Raw genomic sequence first — 18,312 nt, 5'->3', positions numbered from 1 at the left:
CTAAACGGAAATTCCAGATGCCTAAAATGAAGTTTTCCAACTATAATCTCTGAGCAGGATCTTTCTGTATGGGTGCTTGTCACTTTTGGAAGGATGATTCACTGCAGAAATATACATCTCCCTAAAACAAAAGTCACCAAGGGGAAATCTGTCCTAGTTTCTTGACCTGGTAAAGAATTGTGGTATTTGAGATAAGAGCCTACAATGATGAAACCACAGCTCAGTTAATTTGTGCCTCAGTGATACTGCCTCATGGCTTAGGCTCGGACTAAGAGACAAAGCGGGGAAAAAACAAAACCAACCAAACAAAAAAAAACCATCTTAAAAACCCTCCCTAAATCAGAGGGAATTCCAGTCACCTTTTCTCTATAAACCCCACGGCTGCGAGGGTGTAACCAGCTGAATTTGGATCAATGTGGGAAATGTGTGGTTCTTAGCCATGTAACAGGAATTCCAATTCACTTTCAAGGCCTGAGGTGACAAGAAAAAAATGATCCTAGATGTGGCCATGAATTAGACTCTAGGCGACAGGTGGAATAAGCTTGTGAGCTGACTTGAAGATTCTAGCTGAAAAGCAGAGTTGCCCTGATTAAAGAAAAAAACCCCCACCTATTTTATAGGGTAAGTCATCCTCTCATACCAAGAATGACATCTGAAGAGGCGGCCAGGTGGTTCAGCGAGTAACAGCATCATCCCCAGTGTTGGGATGACCTGGGGATTGAATCCGGGCTCAGATACTTAGCACCACATCCAGAAATAACTGGCTGTGTAACCTTGAGCACGTTACTTAACCCCAATTGCTTTTAAAAAAAAAAAAGGAACAACATCTGAACAGCTCTGGGTGGGATACCTCTAGAGAAGTTAAGGGAAGCCAAAGGACCTAGCCATCTAGATCAGCTGAATCAATCCCAGTGATTAATAAGATGCTAAATATCACAGGCAGACAGTCCTCACCTTCAGAACAGCAGCCTACCTTTCAGCCACTGCCAGTAATCGCTCTGGACGAAAGGTTCCCTCAGTATCAATGTACATGGCCTTCCCTTCACCACCACCTCGGTCTATGGGGAGCTAAAGAAAATGAAAAGTAAACAACAGTAAGAATGAACTACAGCCAATTATTTCTGATATTTGAGACTAAATTGCCTGGAGCCAACCACTACTGCTTATTAATGTCTTGTACCAATTGTCAAGAACCACATACAACTCTTCTTGGTGAAGCTACACTTGAGTTCTTAAAGACTGTGACTGACAGTGCAGCATTTCTCAAATGGGCCCAGAGCCCTGCCATCGGAGGACCTGTGGCTGGCGCAGTTCTGACAGACTCGTCAACTATATGGCCAGCAGGTGATGAATTTGTTTTGGCTATGGTAACTCATAACCATCTTGTAAGGCAGGGGTGGGGAACCTGCAGCCTGGAGGCTACATGTGGTCCTCTTGATCCTCAAATACGGCCCTCTGACTGAAGCCAAACTTCACAGAACAAACCCCCTTAATAAAAGAATTTGTTCTGTGAAGTTCGGCTTCAGTCAAAGGGCTACATTTGAGGACTAAGAGGATCACATGTAACCTTGAGGCTGCAGGTTCCCCACCCTTGTCATAAAGCATTAAGGAGCTTGTTACACTTTGTGTCAATGCAAGGAAAACATGTATAAAGAAAATCACAGATTTTTTTTTGCTTACTGAAATCACAAATCTTGTAAAGTATAAATGTTGTTATTGCAGAGGAGATTAATTTAAAATTCCTCAGTTTGATTTAAGGCTGGGCTAGTTTGGGGCCACATAACAGGAGAGTGGGTTAGGCCATGGTCTACTCCTAGACCATCTCTCCAAAATTCATTCTGGGGATTTGAGGACCTTTGAATCATGCAATAACTGGTTTTATGCACAGCACCTTAGGAATGTGTCTAGTGCATGTCACTGACCCTACAACGTTTATTTCCACTCCACTGAGCAGAGTTTGGTAAGAACAGTCCCCAGTAGGGTTTAGAAATGTCTTAAGAAACAATAACAGAACAACTGAAAATATAGGCAGAGCAGAAAGGTGGGGAGGGGGAGAAAAGAAGAGAACAAGAAGAGAAAAGGTGCCATAGACAGTGCCATCCAGAACTGACTCGGGGGCCACTCAGGGTACATCTCTATAACTCTCTACACCTGCCTTACCATGTTGTGCCAAACAATATAGTATCTCCGAGAAGTCTGAAGTTGCTCCAATGGTAAAAACAAGAACAGTCTGTCCATTTTCCTACCTCAACTGGAGCTTACCACTTTTACCCACAGTAAGAGAGGGGTCATTCGCCCCACAGGTTCTCCTGTCACTAAGTTGCTGAGGAAAGTAAAGTACCAAGAAAGCATTAAAAAATGCTCAAAAGATCTGGGGACAAGTATCCATGCCCTCTATTACTGGAAGGGTGACAGAAGGAAAGAAAGGAGCCATGTGGTTTGGGAGTCATCGGACCTTAGATTTAGAGATGGGGAGGAGAGCAATTTGTCCAAATTTACCCAGAGGAAGTGGTAGAGTGGGACTTGCACCTAGTCTTTGGACTCTCCAGGGCCCTGTGCTGCTTCCCTGGCTCTGAGACAAATCAGCTGCATGGCCACAGTCAGGTCACTTCCCCTACCTAAGCTCCATTTCCCTCATTTGCAAAATGGGAATAATATTTCTTACACTACTCCAAAAATGTGAACAGCCATTATTATTTACCTAAGGTCTCAGCATTCATTTTCTTTGGATAAAATCAAAGACTTGAAGTGAGGTATTCAGTTGTCTGTGAGTATTCTGTTATTTTTATAGACAGGATATGTTTACAAGAGAATTTTGCTTCATTTTATTGTTGGCAGACATGAGCTGACCATTCGGTAAACATTCCCAGCCTGGGATTCTGTTTATACAACTTTAGAACGTCAGCATGACACGCTTGGTTGCCATGGCAACCATGGACAGGGTGTACTGTACTCTAAATATTTATTCTGCATGAATCCCTGTCAAAACAACATGGGGAAAACATTACTATTTAAAAGGTCACGTATAATGCCAGAAGACCTATAAACGGTACCCTGGTATTAAGGGTGTCATTTTAAACAGCTTTATTTCCCCCCAGCTGCCAATTTCCAAATGGCACCTGGGCAATGACAAGAGTGTCTATTGCTTTTGTTCCTTTTCCTCAAGTCCCTCTGAATTATTCTCAAGGCTTTCTACAGCTCTCCTTCCCTCCATTCCCCAAACCCTTTCCTGCTCAGAATCACATATGAGGGAAAATAAAAATGGCCAGGCTCTTCTCATCAAATGAGCAGTAGAAGTTAATTCTGAAATAAATTTTGAATTTGAAGGTCATACTGTCACTAAATTCCTCATTTTGCTGTCATTCCAGAGAAAATGACTACTTTTGCTGTGTAACAAATAAAATAATGGGGAGAAATTTCCAGTTTCAAAATGACCTTTAAGTAAGCTGAAAACAGCTAAGTTAAGAGGTGAGGACTTACTTTTCTTGTGTGGTTTACAGAAATCAATCTTATAGTTTCACCGCCTATACTTCTTGGTGGTGGTGTACTTTGGGCACAAACAGATGCGCATTATATTAAAAATAGATTTTATAAAAACAGGATACTCATGGCATTTGTTTCTCTATTCCCCGGCACATTCCAATTCTAACCATAAGTAACACTGGCACAAGAAAAATGTTTTGTTAACTACAGTATCATAATTATGAGCAGTTCTTCCTTTGGAGTACCTCACCCCTAAATTACTGAGAAAATACAAGGACACACATCTTGAATTTTTTTCACTCCTATTCCTACAGCTCAAAACATTCCCAGTCTCTGCTCCTTTGCTCTCCTTAGTCAAGGCCAAGCCTCCTCATTTATGGCCCGGATTACATCATCCCCCTGCTTGAGACCCGCCTAACTTCTTTTTTGTGCTCTCCGGCTCATCCTCCATATCTCTTTTAGCTACTTTTCCCCTCTAGTACATTATTTTTTTAAGTTAGCAAAGACTCCACCAAAAAATACTAAGATGTACAGGTTGGGAGTTGGTTTGGGATGGGGAGTGAGGGTGTTACTACTGACAGAGCTAATTTGTTAGTATTGAAAACACTACACAGAAGCTTCGTGCTCTTGTTTCTTAGGATTAATAATCGAACCTATGCCTCACAAGGATCCAATGACTCTCTTTATCTACTTTAAGACATGACAGAAACTCCTCAAGGCTTACAATTTAAAGCCTTCCACCAAGGCCTCTATAAGCTGGCTCTCTATTTTAACAACACAATATATGCTATTCTTTCAACTCCCACAGGCAACATCCCTTAGCGAGGCCCCCACTGCCTCTCAGAAGGACTACTGCCAAAGTCTTATGGTTTGTCACGCCATCAAGTGTCTCCCCACTCCAACCCAACCTCCACTAAGCTGCTCTTCCCAAAGTATAACTGTGACCCTGTCACTCCCCTACTCAATAAACTCCAATGGTTCAGTTTATTCACTCCAGGATCAATGATCAAGTCCTCTGTTTGGCAATTAAAGTCCTTCACAACCTGGCCCCTTCCAGGTCTGCCTTTCTGGTCTTCTCATACTTTATTCTCCTCCAGTGACAGAGAAGCCTCCTTGCTGTTCCTTGCATAGGACCTTCTAGCTTTGACTCTGGGCCTTTCCTCTGGCTTTCCCTAAGGTCTCACGTGTTCACCTCCCCTCCTGGCTTCTCTGGCTTCCTGCAAGACTCAGTTCCAATTCCACTTTCTGCAGGCCTTTCCCACCTTCTATTTACATGGCATGTATCTAGTACTCACATTTCTTCTGCTGGTTGTTTCCCCCATTAGAATGCAAGCTCCTTGAGGGCAGAGATGATATTTGTCTTTCTTTGTATCCCCATCACTTAGCACGGTGCCCAGCATATAGTAAGCACTTCATAAATGCTTAGTGACTCACTGACTGGCTTCATGTTTTTTTTTGCTGTAATAAAGCAGGCTGCTACTTGGTAAGTGACTGTGGTATAAAAAAACCCCAAAATCATTTTTTCAAAAGCCTTTCATAATCTGGCTCCCAGTTACCTTTCCAAATCTGCTCCACATCACTCCTCTTTATGCAGACTCAGTTCTAGTCAAGCTGGCCACTCGCAGTTTCCCAAGCACTCTACCTCCTCCCCCAAACTTGGCTTGACCCCGGTGCAGCCTTGGATGCCCTCTCTTTTCCTGGCCACCTCTTTTGGATCTGCTCCATAACTGGTCTCTACCTTCTTAAATCATCTTATATTTACTTATGCCCTCCTCCCAAAATACTTTGCATTTAGCTACTTTGCGCATATTTGTATTTATTACTGTTATGTTTATGTTGCATATGTTTTCTATGTACTTGTCTCCTCTAGAACTTCTTCCTTTCTGTATTTGTATCCCCAGTGCCCAGCAATGCCTGGCACATGACAGCCTCTTAATAAATACCTGTTGATAATAGATACACTCTATCCTCCCAATAAAGTGTAAGCTCCACAAGTGTTTTGGTTTTGCTTTCTGCAGCCCCAATACCTAGCAAATTACCAATTAATGAATGATGGCTAAAATGAAATGAACTTAATACTACTACAGCTTCCTTTAAAAAAATACTTTTGGGATGGGTAGGTGGCCAGTAAACAGAGCACTGGCCCCGGAGTCACAAGGACCTGAGTTCAAATCCAGCCTCAGACACTTAACACTTAACAGCTCTCTGACCTTGGGCAAAATCACTTAATCCCAATTGCCCTGCCTTCCCCCCTCCAAAAAAGGAAAAAAGAAAAGTACTTTTATCATATTCCTCTTGTCCTCAAAATGGCTTTCTATAACCTTAGAGAAGAAACCCAAACTCCACAGGCTGGTAGCATCTCTTCCGCACTGTCAAGCATCGTGTATGCATGTGGTTTGTATGCAAGAATGTTGTCAGTAACGGAGTGAGACCAAAGAAATAGGAGTTGAAGATGAGATCATTTATCCTGAAAAGCCTTCATTTTACAAATGAAAAAAACTGGTTTGGTGAGGAAGGGCAGGCAGATTTTTAAAGCAATTTATCTTGGCAGATTTGTTGATCTTAGTAGGTTAGCTTCTTGGTGGGGGGTTGTTTTTGTTTTTATTTGTATAAATGTTTGTACTCATTTCCTGCAGCTTGCCTGACAGACATATCCTGTACCTCCTAACACAGGAGATGCCAATCTCAAGCTCATTCCATCTCTTTCTCCCTGTCTCAGGGGCTTCTACCCCACATCTGCTGAATCCATTTTTGTCCCAATTTTCCACAGTACTCCTGTAGGGCAATCTTCATTCAGTCAAAGCCCACCCTGGCTCCCTTAGATCAAAGTCAACTTTTATCCTAACAAATCTGACTATCCTTTTACTTGCTTTGGTTTGAATTTACTCATTAGTTTATAATTAATTTCTATCTCCAAGTGTGATGCCATTAATAATAAATATTGTATTACCCTTCCCTAACAATAATTTAAGGTTTGAAGGACCATAGGATTTTAGAATTGTAAGGGATCTTAGATATCATTCTCAGTTCAACTCTGTCATTTTACAAGTAAGAAAACTGAGGCCTAGAAACATTACAAAGTAAGCCTAAGGATTAGAACCCAAGACTTATCAGGAACCCACCTACTCACCTGACAGGTTACAGCCAGTGTGTGGCAAATCTGCGTCTTCCCAGTTCGAAATTCCCCAAATATCTCTGTGATAGACCCAGTCTCAATTCCACCTAAAAGTGCAATAAAAGATATACAAATACCACATTAAAAGTTAAGTTAGGAATTTACTTATGGGTCTATCTAGATGACAGGTACAGAACTGAGATAATGAAAGTTCTGCATCCATCCAGGATACTACTGTAGCCTCTGGGACAATAATATGCAACAGATCCAGTTGAAGAGCTCAATGATTATGTAAGTGAAGAATGAAAAAAGGAATGATGGAAGAGATAAGGAAATGGCAAAAATCAGACCTGACCAGGTAGTAGCTTGTAAAAACAACATTCTTTTCAAGAATGAGCAGATTCAAGATAACTACACTCCCCAAGAAGCTGAGATGACTGGATTATATTATGTGCCCTAGTGACTCTAACCATCCTAGGCCTGAATACTGAAAAGGACCTTTGAAGTGATGTAATGAAACCCCCTCCCATCTTAAAAATGAGGAAATTGAAGAAATGACTTGCCCAAGTAGGCATAAGTAACAGCCAGGATTCAAATCATCCAGGTGTCTGACTCTATACCTGGTACCCTAAAAGAAAAGATGAGGGCAGGAAAACTGGGTAGGATTTTAACCAGTCATAATATTTCAGCCTTAGAACTAAAATTATAGTAACAGGCTTTAATTGAAAATATTGACTCAAACAAGGAAGCAACTCAAACATTTTTGTTAAACTTTTTTTCAATCAACAGAAATCCCCCTGCTTTCCTTTCCTGCCCTTATCAGAACTGAATTTCTTAAACTATTGGACGAAACACTTGCTTTCTTTAAGCTTTTTTTCATCTTATCTTCGTATCCCCAGTGCCTACTACTACAGTGCTTGACGTAGAAAAGGTATTCAGTGATTGCTGATTGATTGAGACGGACTTTCAACCAATCACAGAGAGTCCTTGTGTTTCAGGCAGAGCATCAGGTTCTTGCTTCCCGCGTCTCTAGTCCTCAGAAAAGCAGAAAACCCAAAGTGTACTTTTCAGTATCTCCTTTTCTCTACCTGCCCCTCCCCTCCCCCATAAGAGTCCACAATATACTGCTAAGAGATTACCACCTTGCAGCAGCTTGTCAAGCTCTTTGGAGCCAGTGGTGATCTGTATCATTTCTGACCGCTGCTGATGAAATTCAGTTGCAGTGGTGAAACCCATTGGGACCAATTTAGCCGCCTCAGCCTAGCAAAAATGGAGGATATGGGAAGTTAAGTCATTCCAAAGCTGCACATGAGACAAACAGAGATACCATGGGTGGGGAAGATAAACAGAGAAATCTTCTCTAAAAACCACCCAAATACTAGGATTTCAAGAAGGAACTATTAATCATGCAACTGAAACACAAATTAATCTCCAGGACCACAGGAGATTAATTTTAAGACAAACTAAAATCTCTCAGAGAGGGAATTTTAGTCATTTCTTCCCTATAATTTCAACCTCTATGTTCTGTATAGCTTTCAAATAACTAGATACTCTTCTGAAATGGAAGATCAGAATGAAGACGTCCATGTGGGAGAAAGGTATGTCTCCAATTTCTTAATTTGCACCTGAGTTTCAAAATCTATTTCCTATCTTCTGCAAGGCAGGAAGAGTACAAGTATTGAGAATTAAGTTGCAGGAGTTTTAATAAGACTTGCAAAATCTTGGACATGACAGATGTAAATAGCAGAGCAGAATCATCCTGAAATACTACATGAAATTTTACTATGCTGAGTCAATCAGTACAAACCCGATGTGCTAGCAAATTAGTATTTAAGGAAAATTTAATTTAACTTCAAACTGAAAATTACTAGTCAGACTTTGGAGATAAATTTCCATGAAAGAATCTGGCAGCTATTCCATGAGGTTTTTAATGTATCCCTCTTAACTACTCTGAATTCAAATTTTTATATTTTGGAAGCAGTAGCAAAAAAAGTATTTCTTGGATATTTATGCATTCTTCATACTGACACTACACCAACAGTGCTACTTTTGCAAGATTGAGGCCCAAGACCCTAAGAAGGAAAATGTCTTAATTGTTCATGGATAAACCATCATCACAACCCAAAAGCAAACAAAACAAGCATGGTCCTTGCTGTTCAGTCATTCACAATATACAATGGTTGACATCAATGCAAACAAAAATCTAAAAGTACATGTAGATGTCAATCTATATTGACACAACAATAATTCATTTAGTAGAGATTTGGATTTATGCATTTAATAAAGCAGAGCAGTGATCTGATTTGCACATCTGAGGTCTTACAATGCACATTTGAAGCTCCCCTGCTGAAATTTGCTCACTGACAGAAGCTGGTGCCCAGAGACAAGGAGCAAACGCATTTCACAGACCCCTGCTGGCCCAGTCAATACTACAAATATTCTTTTAATGAGGCACTAAGCACTTAGAACCTTTTTATTTTCAATTAGCATTATTTCAACAAACATTTATTTGATAGCAGTACTAACTCCACATTTCAAGGGATAGTAACATCTTTACACTTAGAATTCAAATTAGAAATTGTTTACACTGCCTATACTTTCTCTCAATATCTGCGGCTATCATGTTTTATTCACTAACTGGAGTAAGAGCTGGAACAATGCTTCAATATTGAAGGCTCAAGAAACAAATTCCCACAAAGTAGCAAAGCGTTCTTTTGAAGGACACCAAAAGCCTAATTGACTTCTTTCAGTCTTCATCGTCTTTGACACCATTATAGCATAAACGCTGGAAAGCAGTTTGCTGTACAATGACTCTTCCTGCTGTTGTTGTTCAGTCATTTCAGTCCTGTCTGACTCTCCATGAGTCCATTTGGAGTTTTCTTGGCAGAGATACTGGAGTAGTTTGCCATTTCCTTTTCCAGCTCATTTTACAGATGAGGAAACGGAGGCAAACAGGGTTAAATGACTTGCCCAGGGTCATATAGCTGCTATCTTAAGGCCAGATTTGAACACAGGAAGATGAATCTTCCTGACTCCAGGCCCAGCACTCTACCCACTGTGCTACCTGTCATGAACCTGTTAGTCAAATCCCAGTTCTTACTACCTCTGTGAATTTGGGCGAATTGTTTCCCCTCTCTTGACCTCGCTTTCTCACATGTAAAATTAAACTTTGTGCTTTCTAGAAGCTTCAGTTCTAAACCCAGGATCCTATGGCACTTTGCCTATTAGGTCCTCTCTTCTCCACCCTTGACTTCAAAGATATATCCCCCCACCCACCCACCCACCCACCTTCCCCACTCAATTCCTTCTTAACTAGCTCCTCCTCTTCAGCTACTTAAGTAAAGTGATTACTAAGGCTCTGTCCTTGACCCATTTCTCTTTCTACAATCTTTTCTTTGGCAAGCTCATTCACTACCATGTCTCCCTCCATCATATCTACGCAGATATCCTAACCCTGCACCTCTGGTCCATACTCCCCTCCTGAGCTACAAAGTAGCCCTGCCTACAAAGTATCTAAGCATCTTCAGCCAGATGAGCTGCACAACCTCAAATTCAACAATCCTAAACCGAGCTGATCATCTTCCTAAACCTCATCCCCTTGACTTAATGCCAGTCAGAGGCGTTAGCATTCACCCAGGTCCACAAAGTTTAAAACCTTGGGGTTATTTTTTTTACTTTTCCTTCTCCCTTTTACTTCTCTTTATACAATGAGTTGCCAAGGCCGTTTGATTCTACCTTTGCAATCTCTCTCACATCTTCCCCATTTCTTCTGCTGCCACTTGGGTACTGACCCCTCTTGGACACCAGCCTGGACCATTGCAATAGCATCCTAATAATGGTTCCTACCTCTACTCTTTTTCCTCAATTCTTCTTTCACTTCACAGCCAGACTAAGCTTTTTTTTTTTTTCATATTGATTTGGTTATGTCATCTTTCTGCTCAAATATCTTCAGTGACTCATTATTGCTTACCAAATAAATCCAAGTACTCTGACTTTAAGGCCTATTACAATCTGGCAATGTACCCTCAAACTTTAAAACTAATTTTTATTGATATCTTTTGTTTTTACAGCATCATCATTTCCTACCAGGGAGCCATTTCTTTTAACAAAGAATAATTTTTAAAAGTTGGAGAAGGAAAAAGTTTCAGACCACTCCAGTATCTTTGCCAAGAAAACTCTAGAGTCACAAAGAATCAGACATAATTGAAAAGCAACTAAACACCAACAAAAGGGGGGGGGTGCAGTTCTGCAAAACTCACCAATATATCAACTAAGTCTGACAGCATATGAGAAGTTCCACACCCATAGTCCCCCACCTCTCCAATGATGGGAGGGAGCTGTATTATCTCATCTCTTCTTCATAGTCAGGATTAGTCATTATAATTAGGGTTCAGGTCCCTTTTTGTGGCTAATGCCCTTTCTAGCTTTTTTCTCATAATATTCCTTTTCCTTTGCTTAAGCCAAACTGGACTATATGCATTATTCTACATACATTTTCTATGTTTTCCTGCATTTTACTTATGCCTGGAATGTCTTCCCCCCAACTTGTCCTATGAATTTCTACTTGCTCTTTAAACTTCCTCCTTGAAGCCTTCCAGATCAGTAGTTGTCTTGCCCCTGTGTTGGCTTATACCTGTGTTATGCACTTACTTACGTAAAACAATTATGTATGTGTGTATTACACCCTCCTACTCTACTACAAGCTCCATCAAGGCAAAGACCTTAGCTAAAGCTTGCATCTCCCCAGGTATGTGGCACAATTCTCTGAACACATCAGGTGCTTCATAAGTGTTTGCTAAAATAACTAGTGGATTTAAATGTATGTGCACTCTTAAATGAGCGTGCCATAATTAAGCAAACTAAATTCTTTCAAGGATTATGTGAGGAAATAAATGCAGAGATGTCATGCCTACAGGGAGAATGGGTCTTAAAGTGAATATTAGTATTTAAGATTTGATTTTTAAATTACACATCTGAAATTTTTGTAAGGGGAAAGGTCATGTCTCTGAAGTTAAAAGTGTAGACAATGGAAAAATATAACTTCATAATACAAGACTAGAACTTAGATGTTTTATGCTATACAGATGTAAAATACTGAAGAAATACATTTAAATAAAATAAATTATTTGGGGTCATATTACTCAAAAGTAGCTGTGATCTCACAGATTTCAGAATTCTCTTACATAATGCAGGTTTCAACCCACCATTCCTGCCCATCCTGGGTGACTTTTATCAATGTTCTCCCCCACCCCCCATCATGTGGAGAGAAGAACTGACATTCTGAGGGCCTTTTTCAATTACTCTTGATATCTCAAAAATATCAGTAGAACACGGCGGTTGTCCACCATTGATTTCTTTACTCTCACAACAGGACCATGGCACACCATTTTCTATTTTTGTCACATATTTGCTATATGTTTTTAATCCGTTTCTTTTTTCATGTTCATATTTGTCATAGCCTGCTTCACCTCTACCATGTTCTTCTTCATTGTCTTCCATGTTATTTTATTCAATACTGAAATACATTATTAGAAATGAAATTTTAAAACACTAGAAAAAATGTCAGAGAGGTAAAAATGGCGACAGGGCACCATTAGCGGCAGATAGCAGAATGTGGTGAAAGGTGTACTGGACAGAACCAAGTTCAAGCCCTGTGCTTGACGTTGACTGACTGAGACTTTGGGTAAACTACTCAATTGTGGTGGGTTAGGGTTAAGGTTCCACCATTAAAAAAAAATAGAAAGTCCTACCTTGGTTTGTTGTAAGGATCAAGAAATAATGGATATGAAAAGAATTTTTAAAATGTAATATGCGGCATATGACATTAAGGATTAAGTCACCGAATCACATGTAGTCAGTCAGAGAAGACTGTCATTTGTCATAGTTTATTAAAAGGTGAATGGAACCAGGCACGTTTAAATCACATTCCCCTTTCACTATCAAGAAGCGGAGTGGGCTCATAGGCCAGATTGATGAATTATACCCATACAGAGCTTAGTAAATACAAGATTCAGATATTAAATCAATAAATGGCTTTCTAAACGATGAGGCCACAATACCCAGAAAAATAAAATATATTTGATGTTTTATTTGCCACTGGGAAGATTAGAAGAAAGAATTATAATTATTTTGTAGTATTCTTCCCTCTTTGAGGCTTAGGGAGCTTTATGCAACTCAGCCACCAAACTCAGCCTATAATCCTTAGAGTATTATACTTAGAAAGCAAATTACAATGAGCCCCAAAGGGAAGAGAGAGCTTTTTCAGAACCCAAATCAACAGATATGTGAAAGTAATAAGAAGGTCATCAGAATTCCTAATGGGTAAGTTGACTGAGGGCACAGCTTATCCAGAATGGACCAATAACAAGTCAGAATTAACCAATCTACTCATTGATAGCTTTAACTACTGACTCAGCCCTCAAATTCAACAGTAAATTACAAATGAAAAGCCCATTAATGCCTCCCTAGTTCAACTGAGTAGTGCTTACCAGGATCTTATCAGCTTTGGCTTCACTAATGCCTTTAATATTTATTAGTTCCTTCTTTGGTGCATAGGCAACAGCCTCAACTGTGTGGTATCCAGCTTCTTCCAATTTCTTCAAGTCATTGGCATTTATGCCACACTGCTGCAAGGGAAGAGAACCATTTAAAATGGCTTTATCATTAACCTTTCAGAACAGGGACTTCTACAGAGCAAACTGAATACTTAGCACTTACTACCAGTTTAGAAAGCAAAACAGCTACAGAAAGAAAGCTGGGACTGAATATTAGCAATTAAGGAATGAGAAGTAGGTCCACAAGCACATCCTAGTTAGATACTGATCATAGTTGAGAATAAACAATATGTTCACAGTAAAACTCAGAATGTTATTTACAACCATAGTATTTAATGATTAAACTGCATATTTGTTTGTTTACAAAAGAAGCTGTGGGAGCAGTGAGAAAACAAACAAACCAAAAACCTCCTGATTTGGAAGTCCAGAGCTCTGAGTTAGAATGATGTCCCACAAATCACTAAAGTCTCTGGGCTTTAGTTTCCTTATCTGACAACTGGAATGAAGGAGTCAGTATCCAAAGAGATCTAGAAAGGCCAAACCGAATAAGATGAACTTTAATGAAATGTAAAATTCTATACTAGGGTTAAAAAAGATCAATTTCACAAGTACAAGATGAGGAATATGGAGCTAAATAAGTCTCCATGAGATTTTGTGGGCTAAGTTCAAAAAGAAAGCAATACAAGAGAGTCAGAAAGTGAACGCAATCCTAGCCATCATCAACAGAGGCTAGTTAGTATACAGCAGAGGTGGCAATACAGCCACTGGAACTAGATTAAAAAGGAATTGGGAAATGTTTAACAAAACAAACAAAAATACAATTACAATACAATACAGCTGATGTTAATTTGTGGCTTCCTAAGTAAATATGTGGCCCACAGGGATTTGTTTCTATTTGAGTTTGACACTACTGGCGTGTATAGGACAAAGGACGTGATCAGCTAACTATTCTGCTCTAGTTCGGTGACATTTTTGGAATGTTACACTGAGCTCTGGACATGCCTTAGGAAGCTGTAGACCATCAATTGTGCAAATTTCCAATGTCCTCCTTACCCCTTCTTCAGAGAGGGATTATGAACCCCTTAGAGCAGTGATAATCTGACTGCCAAGTAGTCACAGCAGCATCTTCTCAGGGGTCAAAGGGATCTCCGTAGGCACACTCACTCTCTGCTCCCCAGGTCACCTGGTGGTTGCAGCAAGCCATGAGGGGGGATGCTTACCCAGAAGCAGGGACTGAGAGGAGCCCAGCCTTCCCCTTGATTTTGGGTGTGGCTAACTGAGTTGTTGACAGATTGTGATATTCATGGTAGATCTCTTTAAACTTGCTCTTCCAAAAACTTTCACATTACTGTATAAAGTACAACCACTTCATCACCTAGGTCACCTAGATTTATAAGCATGGAGCTATCTTTACCTCTTTAGCCCACCTATCCAATGAGCTATCGAATCTTGTCATTTCTGTTGCCCAATATCTCTTACATCTGATCCCTTCTTGCTCCTGCCATGATTACTCTCACCTGGACTATTACAGGAGCCTCCTAATTGGTCTTTCTTCTCTCCAATCTACCCTCTGTTGAGCTGCCAATGTGTGATTTTCCTAAAGCACACATGACCATTTCTCTTCTCTATTCAATTAATTTGTAGCTCCCTATCAACTCTGATCAAATATTATTTTACCTTCATCTCATTTACTCTGCCTAAGTTTCATAAGGTCCTCCACTATTAGTACAGTAATACAGGTAGGTACTGGGCTTAGACCGATACTTTCATTGGTGAGGTGAACCCTGGTGAAGAAATTCCCTCTTACCAATGCAATCTGGCACATTCTCTGTACCTTAGTCCTACTGCCCAGAGCACTGAGAATTTAAATTTCCAGCATGAGTCAGAGGCAGGACTAGAACCCAAGATCAATGGACATTATGAAAAGATAGATTTAGGCCCAATTTAAAAACATTTCCCCAGTAATCAGAGCTATTCAAAACTAGGATAGAATGCTTCAGAAAGTTATGGATTGCCCCTCACTAGAAGCTTCAAGTGAAGACTAGAGAACCACTTATTGGTAGTGCTGCAAAGAGGGTTACTAGGCAGTACAGGTCAGCCTAGATGGTCTCTTAAGTCCTTTGAAATTCGATTCTGTAATTCTGGTATCATACCTGGCCCAACTCTTACATAAGGCTACTGGGATGATCTAATGCTTTACAGCAAAGAACTGTAAAAGCATAAAGTATACAAATATCAGGTGCTAAAATATGAATTGTAAATCTCTGTATTTTTATAAGCATAATCACAATACATTTAGTTTTAAAACAGCATATCAGGCAATTGATAGTGAATTCAAATTTTAAACATCAGAGATGGGCCTGCATCATCAAGAAAGGATAATTTTTAAAAAACAAAACTATGGGTTTATGCCAGTAACTTTTTCTTGTTTTTACTCAAAACAGTGCTTTTTAATACTAAAGCCTAAAAGGAAAATGAAATTGGTAATTTCTAGTTTTTAAAACCTGCATATGAGGTGAGAAGGGATATTTTATGTAGAAGGGGAGCCTTCTCACCAGTTTTCAAATTTTGCAAAATAGGGAACCCTAATTCCATCCTCAGATAGGGCCAAGTTTTGGGGCAGTTATGCCTAAGCAATAAACTCCAGTGACTCCCTCTTATTTCTAGCATCAAACATAAATTCCTATCTGACATTTAAATACACACACACACACACACACGCACACATGTATGTGCCCATCTCTATGTGCCTTTGCACCACCTATGCCCCATTCCTGGAATATAAGGTCTTTAGCAGTTTGGTCACCTAGCAACAGTGATGAGGGCCTCTGGCTCTCAGGATTCTGCAGCTGAAAACTGCTGCTCCAAAAAGGGATAAATGGTTTAAGAAGAGAGGTCACTGCCAGTCCAATGCAGGCTCCATTCCTCTTGGCTTGTCCAGGATATGGCCCTGGTCAGATGAGCTCCCTCTTTAAGTCTTTACAGAAGACCATTCAAGTCCTTTCTATAGATCCTCAGCAACCCTAACCTGGGTCTGACTTGAGGTTGACAGCCAGCTGAACAAATAAAAGCTGTGATTTTCTCATCAGGTAAACATGATAAAATCCAACAATATAATTCCAGACTTAGATCTTGAGTACATACCTCCAGTCGTGAAATGGGCTGTGGGCCAATGTTCTCTTCTTCCACTGAAGTGTCTGCACTAGCTTCAAATTGCATCTGCATGGCCATTGTCCTAAGGGTTCGGTGCTGAGAAACATTAAGTATCAAGAGATTACAGATAACAAAGGAGCATCACTTGCAATACCTTGATACCTGCAAACATACAAAGATTTTCTCAAAATCCTTCTACCAATTGCCATTGCCCTCTATCTCTTCTCTTCAGCTCAGCTCCTTCAAAGAGCAGTCTATTTCTTACAAAGAGGAGCCATACCTTTCTGCGGCACTCAACACCACTAAAGACCATGTTCTCCTGGGCACTATCTACTTCCTTAGCTTAGAGGAAGGAAACAACTTTCCTAAAAAATTCTCACTAGGTTCCACCATCCACACAAGGTATCAGATTATTTTTTTCCCTCCCTTTCTCAAACCTCTCAAGAAAGGAATCTGCTTACTGCCTCTACTCTCTCCTCTCACTCTCCTTAACCTGTTACAATCTTGCTTCCACACCCTCAACACTCAACTGAAACTGCACTCTCCAGAGTCATTAAGGCTAAATCAAATGGCCTTTTTAGAAGCAGGAAGAGACTTTATCCTATAACTACAACATGGTAAAGAAAGATAAAAGACTTGAAAGCTCTGATCAATGCAATGTTCAACCAAAATTCCGCAAGACAGATGATGGATTTTAATCATATCTCTTACTTGAGAAGGTAACAAAGAATGAGTCATACATTTTCTGACACTGCCCCTATATGGATCCTGTTTTGTTTGACTAATTATTTGCTATAAGAGAATTACTTAATTTATTTGTTGGAAGTGAGGGGACTGGGAAAGAGTGGTGATCTAATAATGATGCCCAAAGATAAGAAAAAGAAAGATAATTAATGAAATGTTTACAAAATACAATAGAAGACAGTTTAGAAATGCAGATAAGCAGAATAGGAATTAACATGCTAAATGTACTATATACTTTTAAAAAACCAAGCATATATAAGTGAGCTTTGGTTTTATGTGCAGTTCCTTTTTTCAGTTCTTTACATATTGAAATGATCCTATTTATCAAGTTCATAATTAAAAAAGAGAAGAAAAATAATCGTCAGCCTCCTTGACTTCTCTGACGTATCCGACACTGCTGACCCTTCACTTCTGTTGGACACTCCTTTTATTCTTTGGGTTTTCATGATACTGCTCTTTTGGTTCTCTTCCTGCCAGTCTGATGTTCCCTTCTTAGTCCCCTCTGCAGGATCACTAGCCAGATCACAATCACTAAGTGCTGGAGTCTCCCAGGGTTCTGTTCTGAACCCTTTTCTCTTTTCTCTCTAGACTTTCTCACTTGGTGACCTCATCAGCTTCCATGGCCTCAATTAACCTCTCTGTGCAGACAACTCCTAGGTCTATGCATTTTGTGTTTGTTCAGAGTCCAATTCCGACTCTTTAGTGACCCCAGAGACCATATCACACCCAACCTGTTCATGGGGTGTTCTGGGCAAAGATACTAGAACAGTTTGCCATTCTTTCTCCAGTGCATTAAAGCAAACAGAGGTTAAGTGACTTGCCCAGTCACACAGCTAGTGTCTGAGGCCATATTTGAACTCAGGTCTTCCTGATTCCAAACCTAGTACTCTACCCACTGAACTACCTAGCTGCCTGCAGTTCTACATATATCCTGCCCAAATATCCCTCCTGAGCTCCAGCTCCATATCACTAACTGCTTACCAAGCAATTTGAACTAGATGTTCCATAGAAATCTCAAACCCATTATGTCTGAAATAGAACTCATTACCTTTTCCCCCAAACCCACACCTATTCTGAATTACCATATTACTATTAAGGGCACCAGCACCTTTCCATTCACCCATATTTACAACCTCAGCGTCATCCCCAATTCTTCATTCTTCCTCACCCGGCACATTCAATAAGATGACAACTGTCACTTCTACTTCTACAACATGTCTCACATGTACATCCTTCTTATTACTCACACAGTCAGAACCCTTG

General features: G+C 40.1%; 1 protein-coding gene across 2 annotated transcripts in view; it reads right to left on the bottom strand.

Moving 5' to 3' along the window:
* RAD51 (RAD51 recombinase) overlaps positions 1-18,312 on the bottom strand; it is a 37,259-nt gene that overhangs the window by 11,588 nt on the left and 7,359 nt on the right. For both annotated transcript variants that reach the window (XM_069105750.1, XM_069105751.1), the window contains exons 2-6: positions 16,297-16,401; positions 13,087-13,224; positions 7,741-7,858; positions 6,614-6,705; positions 974-1,068 (exon numbers count right to left, since the gene is read on the bottom strand). In XM_069105750.1, coding sequence (XP_068961851.1) covers positions 974-1,068; positions 6,614-6,705; positions 7,741-7,858; positions 13,087-13,224; positions 16,297-16,383 — 530 coding nt within the window. In that variant the 5' untranslated portion in view covers positions 16,384-16,401. The remainder of the gene's footprint in view (positions 1-973; positions 1,069-6,613; positions 6,706-7,740; positions 7,859-13,086; positions 13,225-16,296; positions 16,402-18,312) is intronic.

This window comes from Petaurus breviceps, unplaced genomic scaffold, assembly GCF_028583685.1.
Source record: "Petaurus breviceps papuanus isolate PSGF00001 unplaced genomic scaffold, PetGlider_PUasm1.0 77, whole genome shotgun sequence".
In the NCBI taxonomy this organism is placed as follows: domain Eukaryota; kingdom Metazoa; phylum Chordata; class Mammalia; order Diprotodontia; family Petauridae; genus Petaurus; species Petaurus breviceps.
The sequence above is the reverse complement of the archived record's forward strand: the minus strand, read 5'-3'. Positions and strand labels throughout refer to the sequence as shown.